Source organism: Helobdella robusta, assembly GCF_000326865.2.
Source record: "Helobdella robusta unplaced genomic scaffold HELROscaffold_5, whole genome shotgun sequence".
Classification (NCBI taxonomy): Eukaryota; Metazoa; Annelida; class Clitellata; order Rhynchobdellida; family Glossiphoniidae; genus Helobdella; species Helobdella robusta.
The window spans coordinates 7,296,248-7,311,265 of record NW_008705254.1 but is presented as its reverse complement, the minus strand read 5'-3'; the positions used below and the strand labels follow the sequence as shown (position 1 = coordinate 7,311,265).

Here is a 15,018-nt window from a genome sequence, read left to right as displayed (position 1 = left end):
TATATATATATTTTTACATATTCTATAAATTCTACCAAATGTTTGGCGCTAATATGTTTATAGTTAGTTTTTTCGATTTTTCTCACTAAAGTTTTTTGGTGAACGTTTAGTTTATTAAAATTCAAAATAAACTTATTTTTCGAATTCATGCTGCAAATAAGGCCATATTTCGATTCCGAATAAATCATCATCAGTGCTCCTTGCTGTATATATAGGGAAATATTGACTTTGTCAAGATGAACTTTGACGTTGTAAAAATTAACTTTGGTGTTGTAAAATTGAACTTTGATGCGAATTAGGTGTCAGGTTTCTTTATTTGTCAGGTTTATCTTCTTTGGTCTCCTTTTCTTCATCGATAGCATCATATTCTTCTTTGTCACTATTTACGATGCTAGTTTTTATTACTTCTTTGTTTTCGTTGTTGGTAAAGCGCCGGGTTGGAAGTAAGGTTGTCATTTTTTGTTGTGTATTTATTTTTGGTTTATTGATGTCAATTAGGAAGATTATTTTGATTTTGTTACTATTTACGATATTGTTCCAGCGCCGGGTTGGAAGTAAGGTTGTCATTTTTTGTTGTGTATTTATTTTTGGTTTATTGATGTCAATTAGGAAGATTATTTTGATTTTGTTACTATTTACGATATTGTTCCAATAATGTGTACGCTTGTCAAAAAAAGTTTATTTTCAATGAGAGCGCAAGTTCCTTTGATGCCCAATTTTCGGACAGTTCCTATAGATTATTTCCATCTTCTTACAGAATCGCTTCGCACGTCTACCTCGCTATCAAACCAAGGTGCAGCATTTGTCTGTTTAAGATAAATCACTCGCATAGGTTCAAAATCGCCAAAAATTCGTTTTATTTCACTACTCAACACAACAAATTCATGATCAACCTCATCAGTTTGTTACAGAATTTGCCAGTGCTTCGACAAAACATTCATTCAGGTCCTTCCACGATCAGACATAAGCTTTCACCAACCTTGGGCAAACTTGAGTCAACATTTATATAACTGTGATCTGAGTACATTGAACACGGATCAATTTTCGTATCAAGACTTGGAAAATCATGTGAACAAATCACTAGATCTAACATACCTTCAGACACATGCGTTGCGTTTGTTGAACAACACAATTCACCAACTGGAACATATCAAGTATCTCATGTAGTCGTAGAGTTATAGGACTATTTCTCTTCTCAACGTGAATGTTAAAATTGCCGATAAGTAAAACATGAATGAGTACTGAGAGGGATTAAAAAGAACTGATCAATCCAAATCCTCATTCTGATGACCACAGCTTCAAACTTGGAAAATAAAGGTAGATTTTTCTTTTTATATTTATAATCACTTCGAAAGTATATCACCAATCTCCAATGACATGGGTCGTGTGGTCTGACGCAATCCACAAATGAGAAACCTGGTGGCATAGCTAAGTTAATCGAAATCCTTCAGATCCATGTCCTGTTTCACACACATACACACACACACACAAATATATATATATATATATATATATATATATAAATATATATATATATTTATTATTATTATATTATTTATATATAAAGCGCTCAAAGGCGCTAACAATGTAAAAGTTGATTAAATTCGCTAATGCAAAAGTTGATTAAATGTTTCACTTCAATCAAATCATATCGTAAAAAGTTTGTCTGAAAAGATGGTTTTTTAGCTTTCTTTGAAATTCAGTAATTGACAACCCACGATTTCGCAAGTCAACTGGTAAACTGTTCCAAATCTTCGGTCCAATAACAGCGAAATCTCTGCAACCAACAGCAAGCTGAGTTTGACGAATTGTTAACAAATCTAAATCGTTTGACCGTAACTTCTGACACTGTAACGGTGCATTTCTTGGAACAATTCTATCCATTAAATATTTCGGCGCTAATCCATTAATGCTTTTGTACACCAGTAGGGCAATTTCAAAAATAATTCTTTGTTGAACGGGCAACCAATGAAGATTGAAGAGAATAGGAGTAACATGATTAAAATATGAACCACCAGTTAACAACTTGGCAGCCCGATTCTGAATTAATTGTAACTGTGCAACATACTTTTTGGGTAAACCGTAGAATAAACTGTTGCAATAATCGATCCTCGAGTGAATGAATGAGTGAATTAAACATTGCAATGTATGCATATTTAGAGATCCTTTGATGAGTCTGAATTTTCTCAATTGGTAAAACCATTCTTTAAACAACAACTTTATGTGCAATTGCATTGTCATGTTTGTGTCAAAAATAAATCCAAGATTTCGTGCTGACGCACAAAATTCGATGACAGATTCCTTTATTCTGATAGTTTTGATACCCACTCTATTCACTTGTTGCCATTTACCCACAGGCAAAAACTGGGTCTTGCATTAGTTTAACTTTAATCTGTGCCCCATCATCCAAACATCAATGGCTAATAAACACAATACTAAATCATCGACCACATCACCAAACGACGAGGGAGAGGAGTTGGCTATTATTTTGGATGTCGTCAGCAAATGCATGAAACCTGAAATTGTACGACTCAATTATTGCGTAAACATTTGCTGTATAAAGCAAAAAGAGAATGGAACCTAAGATGGAACCCTGTGGTACACCGTATGACAAAGCATCGACAGCTGCCAAATTTGTTTTGAATAAAATTTGTTGAATACGACCAGCAAGATACGACACGAACCACTTGTAAACGACTCCAGATAGTCCAAATGTTTACTTCAGTTTTTTGAGAAGTATTGCATGATCGACACAATCGAACGCCGAGCTCATGTCCAAGAGAGCAAGCAATGACACATTTTGTTTGTTTATTGATGAATACAACCTTGATGAAACATCAATTAAAGCTGTTTCCGTCGAGTGAAACACACGATAACTCGACTGGTGAACCGGCAGAAGATTATGAATTTTCAAATGAGAAGCAAATTGTGATAAACGATTCTTTCAACCAACTTTGACAAAAACATAAGGTTAGATACAGGTCGGTAATTTTTTAACTCATGTCTATCAAGAGAATTCTTCTTCAAAATCGGTGTGACAACAGCATTTTTAAACGCAGATGGAAATGAGCCAGAACTCAAACACAAATTTATGAAAAACGTTAAAAACGGTAAAAACAAATCAACAAATCTTTTAAGAATCTTTGTGTGCACACAATCAAGAAAACAAGATTTTGATGGAGACTCTAAAATGACTTTTTTTTATGTAGCTGTCTGTACAGGGCGAGAAGTATGAAAAAAAGATTCTTCATCAAGATCACATGGAGTGAATGTTGGTTCATCACAATGATTGGTTGAATTACGAACATCATCAATTTTGCTTTTGAAAAACTTGGAAAAGTCAAGAGAACTATGATCAACTTCTGATACATTCATTACCTGTTCCATTCCGAGCAAACTGTTAACGGCATTCCAAAGACGTTTTGGTTTGTTGCTATTTGATTCCACCAAGTCTTTCCAATAACAATTTTTCTTTTTGACAAACAAGCAATATTTATCTTTAATAGCTTGTCGCCAGATATTCTTATTTTTATCACTTGGGTTGTTTCGATAAACCCGTTCTAATCTGCAACATAGCCTTTTCAAATCCCTGCACTCTCCGTCGAACCAAGGGGCTAATGGCACATGTTTAGAGTTGACATAGTGTAGTGGAGCCACATCGGGCTAGGTACAAATGGTTTTCATAGCCCGACATATTAAATTAAAATTAAAAATTGTAATTAGATATATATGAATGTAATTGTATATGAATATAACAATATATATTCATAGTTAACATACACACACATACACACAAACAAACAGACATATTAAATTAAAATTAAAAATTGTATTTAGATAAATATATGAATGTAATTATATATGAATATACCAATATATATTCATAGTTAACATACACACACATACACACAAACACATACACACATACATATATAGTCACACACACACAATGTATTGTAATGTATTGTATTCTGTTGTATTGTATCGTATTGGGATTTTACTACAAAACATCACCTCGCATCCTGTTATACTTATTCACACGTACACAAATCATATGAATACTCTCATTCAAATATCGGGCTAGGTACAACCGACATATTAAATTAAAATTAAAAACTGTAATTAGATAAATATATGAATGTAATTATATATGAATATACCAATATATATTCATAGTTAACATACACACACATAAACACAAACACATACACACATACATATATAGTCATCAACAACCCTCCTCATCTCACGATCAAACAACACAAATGCATCATCCACGTCATCACTTTCAAACGGACCACTGATTGGAGAGTTTAAAATTAGAGATTTAAAACGATATGTATCCAAACGGTTTTAAGAGCGTACCAACCGCCTTGTTGTCAATGGTAGCCTGACACTGACCGAGAATGAAACATTAATCAGACCATGATCTGAATAATCACCACTGGGATCCACTCTACAATTAGACAAAGGAATATCAGGAGTGGACGCAACTAAATAAAATGTGCCACCCAAGTTATGGGTAGGCTCATTAACCACGTTTGTTAACTGAAACGAATCAAATATTTCAATCAAATCAATTGAGTGTGTATCACCAGGCCTTTCAATATGAATGTTAAAATCCCCAGCCACTATCAAACCATCACCCAATGCAAATAAATGTTCCAACACCGATGTCAGCTCACCAAAAAACAAAGATGTGACCAATTTTGAACCTGGTCTGTAAATACCAAAAATAAAAAACTTTGCGACGCTCAAAAGAAAATTCAACTATAATAGCCTCGAAGGTCTGAAAAACCGGAAAACATATCAATTTTCCTGGCCTTGAACATTTTCTTAAAAAAAACAATAAGACCACCATGGTAAGGATCATGAGGCCTCAACACTTGCAAGAAACTAAAACCTGGCGGCATGGCCAACTGAATAGACGGATCTTCAGGAGAACCATGCCACGTTTCACACAAAAGGAAAATGTCCAACCCACCAGATAATTGATAAACAACATTAAATTTTGCTATAACAGACCTTATATTAAGAAGACCAAAATTTAATACTAGATGATTGCAGTTTTTTGAAGCTTTACTATTTTCCAGCGTCCCACTTGGCCCCTCACTCTGTATAAAAAATGGTCATCATTAGTTTCTTTAGTTTTAGCTTCAGCAATCAATCCTCGCAGCTCAACCCGCTGATCACGTTTTAGATCATGACTGATTTTGATTTTGTTGAATTCACCCTCGAGAGACTTAATTTTCGAAATACTACGCATGACTGTTTTTGATGACAAAACTGGCAAATTTAACAATAACTGGACGTGGAGTTTTGGAATCATCAATTTTCCTCCCTTGTCTGGTGACTTAAAATATCATCATCCTTGATAGAGTAATCAGTGAAAAAGCGCAAAATAGCAGAAACTGAATCATTGTCCTTTCTATTAGATTCAATTAAGTTGAAAATAATAATAATAATAATAATAAATAATAAAATAACAATAACATTGTTTTCTCTCTCTTTGATAGTATTCACCACTTCGAGGGTACGCTGCACAACCTTGACGTCATTTTTAACCGCATCGATACCCTTTGACTATACCAGTCCAAGATTCATTCATCTGCTGCTTGAAATTGTCAAATGATTTATCGAGCGTATTGTCGACGCTGTTGATCTGGTTCAACCTATCACCATTTGCCACTACCAATTGCTTTAGTTCGCAAAAATCTTTACATAACGCGGTTGTATGTTCGGAAATCTTTTTAATTTCCAATTCTATTTCATCATTTTTATCCAGAATTGATTTGGACAATGTTTTCAAACCATCGAAAGACCTGAGGCAACCATCGCAAACGTATCTGAGATTTTTACAGTTGTTCATAGCAGGCAGAATGTCTTTAGGTACATTTTCTGCAGGCAGAACATAATCACAAAAACAGCATGTAACGCTATTAACACCAACTTTGATGCCTTTAGTAGTCGAACGTTTAACTTTAGACATAATGCTTCACAGGCAAACAGTGAAAATAATAAACAAAACTATCTATAATCTTTTGCAGCAAAACAAAATATCCAGGCACAACAACATAGGTGTCAAGGTGACTTTTTTGAAAAACGAAAAACAGAAATTATAACAATGTTTAAATTACTTATTCCAAAATTAAATTCAACAAAACAAAACAAACAATATTTCAATTTTTTAAATTAAATGAAGCGAATATATACAATTATTAACTAAAAAACGTAACTAATCCTAAGAATTTCTACAAAGTTTTAAGCGCCAAAATCAACGTGCAACGCCAATATATATATATATATATATATATATATATATATATATATATATATATATATATATATATATATATATATATATATATGTTGGTAATAGACCATAATTTTTACAATATTCTATAAATTCTACCGAATTCTACCAAACATTCGGTAGAATTTATAGAATATTGTAAAAATTATGGTCTATTACCAACATTTACTCGAAGTTCTGCGACCAACCGACGTAATCTAACAATCGAACAAGATCGCGAGCAGCGACTGCTCCATCTCTCTCGAGAATTAGAAGTTAAAACAAACATTCGGTAGAATTTATAGAATATTGTTATATATATATATATAATTCCAATATTTGTACAATTAATTTGATTCTATATAAATCATTATTATTATTGTTAGTCATGGAAACCAAGGAATTAATTATTATTTTTCATTATAATAAATATTATTAATTAAATGTACATAAAAAAAGCTTTTTTAAATCATTGAGGGAATTTAAAAAAAAACTGTTGATGAAAATTGAAAAAAATTTAAAAACTCAATACATACCTACTCATTTGTTCAATAAATAATTATTATTTTCTTTCAGTTGAAAAAATCTGGACAGTTGGAATATGCACTAGATGAAGAAAATATTTTGTCTGCAGTTAATTTTCCGTTTGTAGTTAATCTAAACTACGTAATACATGTAATGATTAATTTGCTGTAGATAAAGATTTGAGTAGCTTTTCAATGATTGATTTTTAAAATTTGATTTAAAGTTTAACTTTATAGGAACATAAAATATTTGGTTTAGCTTTAGAATATGTCGATGGTGGTGATCTTCTTAAGCACCTCTTCCGAGTTGGAAAATTTAGGTTATTTTAGTTTTTTCCATTTACAAAATTTTAAATGTAATCGACAAATGTTTTTACAGCAATATTCAATCAAAATTTATTGCAAGTCAATTGGTATTAGCTTTAGAACATCTTCATCACCTCAAAATTGTTCACAGAGACATCAAGCCAGAAAATATACTCATGGATATGAAAGGTTATACCAAAGTATGTAAATAAAAATATATATTATACGCTCATAAAAGGTCATAGCCAGTGTTTGGATTTTGGGGTTGTCCGGAATAATTTTTTAACGTAAGACAATAGAGATATTGTAAGGGTTCGTTCTTTAACTTTTATTATTAATTCAACTTCGCAACAAGAACAAGTACGTTGTAACAATTTCTCTATTACAACGTAAAATACAGTTTGTAATGTAAGGCAATTAACAATAATTAATAACCGACGTTATGAGTCAATATCTCTAATTAATTAATTAAACAACGTTATGAGTCAATATCTCTAATTAATTAATTAAACAACGTTATGAGTCAATATCTCTAATTAATTAATTAAACAACGTTATGAGTCAATATCTCTAATTATTTGATTATAACGTTTTAGAGTCAATATCTCTGTATATATATATATAATTCACAATTCGTCGGTTCACGAATTTACCACTTCACGAATTCGCCAATTTTTCCTTCTGTTCGCAAATTCGCCAATTAGCCTGTTCCAGCACTAATTCTGATATCACACGTAATATTACAAAATTCGAGTCTCCACGTCTCACGTAATATACTTCCGAGACTCCACGATAACTCTCGCGACGATAATACTTCCTGAACTGAAATTCTGAGCCTGTTGACTGCACCTTCCCACGGCCACGAGATATTATTCACTTGTTTACTGGTTATCCAATTAAATCGTATAGCGCTACACTGAACCCTGACATACCTCTCACCTAACATGATGAATATTCCTAGGGGAGGAATATTCATTACCTTGTACCTCCATCCTCTTGCAACCTGGACAGGAAGTCTGCAACGTTTCGGTTACCTGCCCTATAGGTGAAGCGTAGATCATATTCTTGTAATGCGAGAGCCCATCGCATCAGTTTAGAACTTTTAGGCGTGGATTCGGTTAAATATGTCAATGGGTTGTGGTCGGTGTAAACGTGTATCGTTGACATACAAATCCATGGCCGATACTTTTGTAGAGCCCATATAATGGCATACGCCTCCCTCCCTCACGCCTCCCTCCCTGCCCACCGACGTTGAGTATCTGTCAATTTACGACTGGCGAACGCTATAGGTTTCTCGCAACCATTATCATCCTGTTGTACAAGACAACATCCTATAGCATGATCACTGGCATCTGTGATTAGCCCGAAATCTTGAGCATAGTCGATGGTATTCAACGTTGTTACGCTTTTCAGTTGTTGAATGACCTTATCAAGACTATCCTGATGCTCGTTTGTCCACTGAACACGATTTGGCACCTTATTTTTCGTCAATTCAGTAATGATGTCTAAAGTCCTTGCTAAATTTGGTATAAAACACTGAAAATAATTGAAGAACCCAATGATCTTTCGTACCTCTCTCTTTGTTGTAGGCGGTTGGATGTTATCAAGCACCTGCAATTTAGTCGGATCTACTCCAATGGTCCCCGAACCTACGACATGACCTAAAAAATGTAGTTTCGCTTCAGCGATTCGGCATTTTTCAAGGTTAAATGTTAACCCAGATCGTGCGACAATGTTGAAAAATGTTCGCAGGTGTTGTAAATGTTCCTGCCACGTTGTTGAGAACACCGCGATGTCATCAATGTAGGCCTCGGTAAATTCCTGCATAGCTTGAGTGAGTTCCCTCATAGCCCGAGTGAAAGTGATGGTAGCTGACCTCAAACCGAATGGCATGCGTTTGAACTCATAAAGTCCTTCATCACAAACAAAGGCAGTCAGCCAGCGTGACTCCTCTTCCATTGGTATTTGCCAATACCCACTCCTAGCATCGAAGCTACTGATGTAATTCGCCCTCCCAACCTTCTGTAACACATCTCGCACATCAGGAGTTGGAAATCCATCACCTGTTGAATGTTTGTTGACATACCTGTAGTCGATTGCCAAGCGTACACCCCCGTTTTTCTTGATGATACAAACAACCGGACTAGCCATTTCACTTTTGGATGGGATGATGATGTCCTGTTCTAACATATCTTCCAACTGCCGTTTAACCTCCTCCCGTAGTAATTCCGGAACCTCGTATGCTCGCAACCGTTTGGGTTTAAACTCCTGACCAACCCGGATTCGGTGCTGTTTATGGTTGTAAATGCCCACCTTTGGCGAAAATACCTGTGAATGTTCTTTCATCAAGGTTAATACATCGCGCCTCTTCTCTTATAGTACCCGCACCTGATTCGTAAGTCTTCAACATCCCAAACTCGGTCTCCTTATCTCGCAAAATAGCACAACTATTTACCACCGCCTCCTCGATTCGTTGGTTGAACTTACGCAACTTGTTTGCGTGCACGTGATGTTTTTGCCCTTCCATTTCCACCACATATGAATATGGCGATTTTACCCTGGAGATTACTCCGGGACCCTGCCACTGATTACACCATTTGTTTCGTAATGGCGTCGGTATCAACATCACCACCATGTCTCCAACCTGTAAGTGCCGATCACTACTTCTTAAGTTGTACTGATGGGCATACTGTTGTTGTTCCTTCTCAGTATGATACTCAGCATATGATTTAGCTAATTCTAGATTATGGTGAAGGGTTTTCAAATACTCATCCGGCCGTTTCTCAATATTCAACGGTAGTTCATTTTCCCCTACCCATGATTCCTTGAGTATTGACAGCGGACCTCTCGGTAACATTCCATACAACATTGTATATGGGCTGACGTGAGTTGTAGAAGACGGTCGTTCCCTCAAACTCCATAATACGAATGGTAGTACTCGATGCCAACTTCGATGATGTTCCTGGGCCAACTTGTATATCATCGCCTTCAACGATTGGTTGCAACGTTCTACAACCCCGGATGCTTCAGGATGTCCTGGTGTGTTGAATCGCGGGCTACACCCCAGTTTCTTCAACATCACTTGTGTAATCTGACTCGTAAAGTCGGAGCTAATAACTTTTGGTATGGAGTACGTCATGAAAATCTAAAGTAAAACTTCACAAGTCGCTTTGGCGCTGATCGATTTTGTGAATAAATCGACCATCACCAGTGCATAGTTATATTCAGGTTTGGCACCACCAGCGTCGGTAATCATCGGTCCGATACAGTCCATCACCAAATGTGTAAATGGCAATTCATCATTCCGCGATATCGGAGTAATTGGTACCCTGTCGGCAACCTTGACTGGAGCTCTGAGTTGACAAATTGTACATAATTTACAATACTGTCAAATTTTTTCAGTCATCTCAGGGAACCAGAAACTGAGCGCAATCCGGTACCTGGTGGATTTGAATGCCATATGACTTGAGAATGGCGCATCGTGCCCCAACTCTAACACCGTGTTGATTCGCGACACTGGTAGACACAATTGTTTGACTTTGTGCCCGAGTATTACTTCCTTGTGATATAAGACCCCATCTCCAATAAAAAAATTCTTCCTACCCACCTTAGCAAAACCCCAACACCTTTTCAACGACGGACAATTCGTTTGTTCTTTAACCATCATTAATCTGTCAGCCACACCGTTTATCCCATCATTAAAGCCCTTCGATACCTCTCCCGCAACCTCCGCTGATCCCTTTATATCCCCCGACACCTCAACAGTGTCGCATCGACTACGACGCCTCGGATCATCTGACACCTCTACCTCATCTGATATATTCTCGCCTTCACCTATCAATAACTCAATCGCGTCACGTCGACCATGTCGACCCGGATCATCAGGCACCTGTACCTCATCTGATGCATCCTCATCTTTCCTTACCAATACCTCATTCGCGTCAACATTTATCGCCTCGTCATGACCTTCTTCATCTATTCCCTTGTCGGTACCTATCAACCCTTCTCCTCTACCAACCTCATCAGTTATCCCATCCCCATCCTGATTAGACCACTCTTCCACATCACAGTCAGACATTGCCTCCCCCACCCTCTGCTCATCATCATCGTTCACAGGACTGGGAACCTCGTAGTGCTTGACTTCGTTTAATAACTCTACCACCTCTGGAGTTATCAATAAACCTTCTAACAAACCTGGTATTACTGCACACCACACCTTCACCGCAGGGGCCATAACCCTACACCTTTCATCACCTAGTATCGGTTTCATATCGGTTTACACCATCTACCTCCTTACCCTCTGGCCAAACCTCTTACCATTAACTTACCTCCCAATGTCAGATTCAAACTTTCACACAAATCTTCACTAATGCAACAAACCTCCGCTCCGCTATCAATCAGAGCCTTCCGATTTAGTGTATCGTTCAGCATCACATCAACGTACGACCTTTCATAAAACTTGTCCGCCTGTATGACCCTTGGCACTTTCCCTTGTTGACTCGCATTCGTTATGACGTGTAGCCATTTCGGTTTTGAAGTAACCTCGCATTTAAGAATACGTTTTGGCGTCGCGGTTGATGTCGGTTTTCGGTTACAAAACCTTGCGATATGCCCTGACGTATTACATCTGTAGCACCGGTCCTCTCTTCTGGCATCATTGGACACGTTTTTATAAACAACGGGAGGTGGTCGCGTTGTTGCCGTTGGTTGGCTGGACATTTTCATATTCAATTCGTGTCGGTCGACTGTTTTTGCTAAAACTACATAACCCATCCAGTCGTCCATTTCTTGGGTTAACACGAATTCTAACACGTTTTTCGGAAGAAGTTCCTTCAGGCGGTCGGCGCAAATCAAATTTACCACACTTTGAAATGAATCGACTTCACGACTTTGGAAGTAAAACTGAAGCGTGTTGTGCAGTCGATGAGCGAACATAACAAACGACTCCTCCTTCTGTCTCCGCATTGCGAAAAATTCATCTCGCAAACGAACGGGGTTAATACGATATCCTCGAAGTAAATGTTGTTTGACTTTCGCATAATCTCGCATGTCTTCTCTACTGAGGTTATCAAGCCAGGACTTCATTTAAATTCCATCATTTAAATTCATCATTAATAAATTCGCCCTAATGTCCCAATCCACATCATGGTTATCGAAAATCTTTTCTATTCGGACAAAATGTGCTGGTACATCTCTGATGTCTGTCGGACATGGCCCCAACAAATGTTTCAACGATTTGGCGAAAAAGTTAGTCCGTTCTATGGCCCGAAGTGCAGTGTTAGAAGGGGTTTCCCGTGTTTGTTGAGCTCGCAGTTCAAGTTCCTTCAACCGAAATTCATGATCTCGAAGACTCGCTTCCCTCAGTCTCTCAACAGTTCTACGCATTTCCTCCAGTTTTGTCTCCGCTTCTAACCTTTTGATATCATATGATTCAGCGACACCTTCACCGTCTGTCGTCGCCCCCGCCACCTTCGACCTTGTCTGCCGTTCCATATTACCTTACCAAAATAATTATAAATTGCTACAATTATACCAACTTGTTTTGTCGTTGAAGTCTTCACGTACACACTCAATATTCTTTTTTGTGTGTACCCCACTTCTGGTACCAAATGTAAGGGTTCGTTCTTTAACTTTTATTATTAATTCAACTTCGCAACAAGAACAAGTACGTTGTAACAATTTCTCTATTACAACGTAAAATACAGTTTGTAATGTAAGGCAATTAACAATAATTAATAACCGACGTTATGAGTCAATATCTCTAATTAATTAATTAAACAACGTTATGAGTCAATATCTCTAATTAATTAATTAAACAACGTTATGAGTCAATATCTCTAATTATTTGATTATAACGTTTTAGAGTCAATATCTCTGTATATATATATAATTCACAATTCGTCGGTTCACGAATTTACCACTTCACGAATTCGCCAATTTTTCCTTCTGTTCGCAAATTCGCCAATTAGCCTGTTCCAGCACTAATTCTGATATCACACGTAATATTACAAAGTTCGAGTCTCCACGTCTCACGTAATATACTTCCGAGACTCCACGATAACTCTCGCGACGATAATACTTCCTGAACTGAAATTCTGAGCCTGTTGACTGCACCTTCCCACGGCCACGAGATATTATTCACTTGTTTACTGGTTATCCAATTAAATTGTATAGCGCTACCCTGAACCCTGACAAGATATAATAAAAATAAATTAGATTTTTAAAAAACTAAATAATTATATACATAAATTTAAACTTAATAAATTTTGTGTTGGTTGTTTAAAAGAGCCCATCTTTGTTGCACCCAGAGGCGCTGTACTGAAAGCTGTCAAATAAAATAATAATGTTCCAATTTCTTCCCAAATTTCTCCTCCATCACATTTACCGCATCATCGACCAATCAATAAAATTAGGAAAGATTAACCCTTACCCCATTGGGCGGTGTGGTCTTGTTGTTGCAGTGACTGGGTTCAAATACAAAGAGATCCCCGCCTATCATATGCAAGTGTGTGCGTGGTTTTCACGCGTATTCATATGCGCTATGTGTGTTTGTCGTTGACACCTCTAAAGCAAGCGCAAAAGAGAGAATGACCTTCAAACTTTAACCTTTAAACCCAGTGTTTTTTTAATCAATTTTTTCAACCTAATCTAATCATGTCTAGGTTTTATATTTGATAAAAAAAATTTTTATTTAATCAAATTTTTTGGATACTGAAAGCTGTTTTTTTCATCTTTGTCATATTCCACAACTTATTTCCTACTTGATAATCTTTCTCTTCTCTTATTTTTATCTCGTCCTTTTATGCATTGACTATTAAAACATTATATTTGAACTAATAAAAAGAACTTTGAAACTCCAAATTAAAGTTTTTATTAGCTCAGCTCGTCTTGTTTCTCGCAATTCACTTTTTTCTCAAATTTCTCTTTCATATAAGCTTACACTGGCTACAAATATCATTTAGAATTCTTATGTTTAAAATAAAAAAATATGATTTGTCTCGATTACCCGAAACTTCTTATCTCTCTATCTTGTAAATCTAATCTTCGATTTTCCAATTAACTTCTGTAAAACATTTAATTGCCAAGCGTAGTTTTTTTCTGCCGGAACATACATTTTGCTTCAACATTTTAATCTAATTCTCTTTTTTCATGAAACTTTAAAAACATTTTTCAACCAATGTTTACATGAATCTATCTGACATTAATCATTTGCTAATACTCTTATTATATTTTTACTTTGTTCAAATTCATAACTATATATCATTTTATCATCATTTTTTTCATTATTTAACTAATGTAATTATTTATTTCTTTTGAGTATATTTAAAGCATTAATTTTATTTATAGATGTGTTTATATTTTTTGTGTACATATTTCTATTTAGGTACATTTATTTTATTTATTAATTTATATTTTAATTTTGTTATTAAGTATTAATAAATCTTATTTAATTAATAAATTAAATAATAAATTACAATATATTATTAGGAAAAATAGAAAAATTAAGATATAAATTAATAAATAATAAAATAGCGATAAAATTTAATGAAAACTGTATATACATATATGTACGTGTCTATGTATGTGTGTGTGTGTGCGTGTGTGTGTGTGTGTGTATGTATGTATGTATGTATAAACCCGTGTTGATGAACAAGCCATGGTTAGGCATGCAATCGTTTCCGAGTTCAACTCTTATCTATGTCCCTGGTCTCACACAGTCAGGTATCTTGCAGCTCCATCCAGAATGCAAAAACAATTAAATTTTTGTAATAAAAATGAAAGGGTTTGTTTTAAATAATTACATTCATTAGGGTCATCCGTTATATTAATTATTTTTCCTATTAATTTTTTAATGAATAATGATGTTTGCTTATCTGTTGGTCCAAACGTTTCGAT

At 35.6% G+C, this 15,018-nt stretch overlaps 1 protein-coding gene across 1 annotated transcript in view; it reads left to right on the top strand.

Moving 5' to 3' along the window:
- HELRODRAFT_67852 (hypothetical protein) overlaps positions 1-15,018 on the top strand; it is a gene marked incomplete at both ends in the record, with an annotated part of 36,300 nt that overhangs the window by 13,068 nt on the left and 8,214 nt on the right. Inside the window, 3 exons of the mRNA XM_009026897.1 lie at positions 6,903-6,967; positions 7,054-7,136; positions 7,196-7,322. Coding sequence (XP_009025145.1) covers positions 6,903-6,967; positions 7,054-7,136; positions 7,196-7,322 — 275 coding nt within the window. The remainder of the gene's footprint in view (positions 1-6,902; positions 6,968-7,053; positions 7,137-7,195; positions 7,323-15,018) is intronic.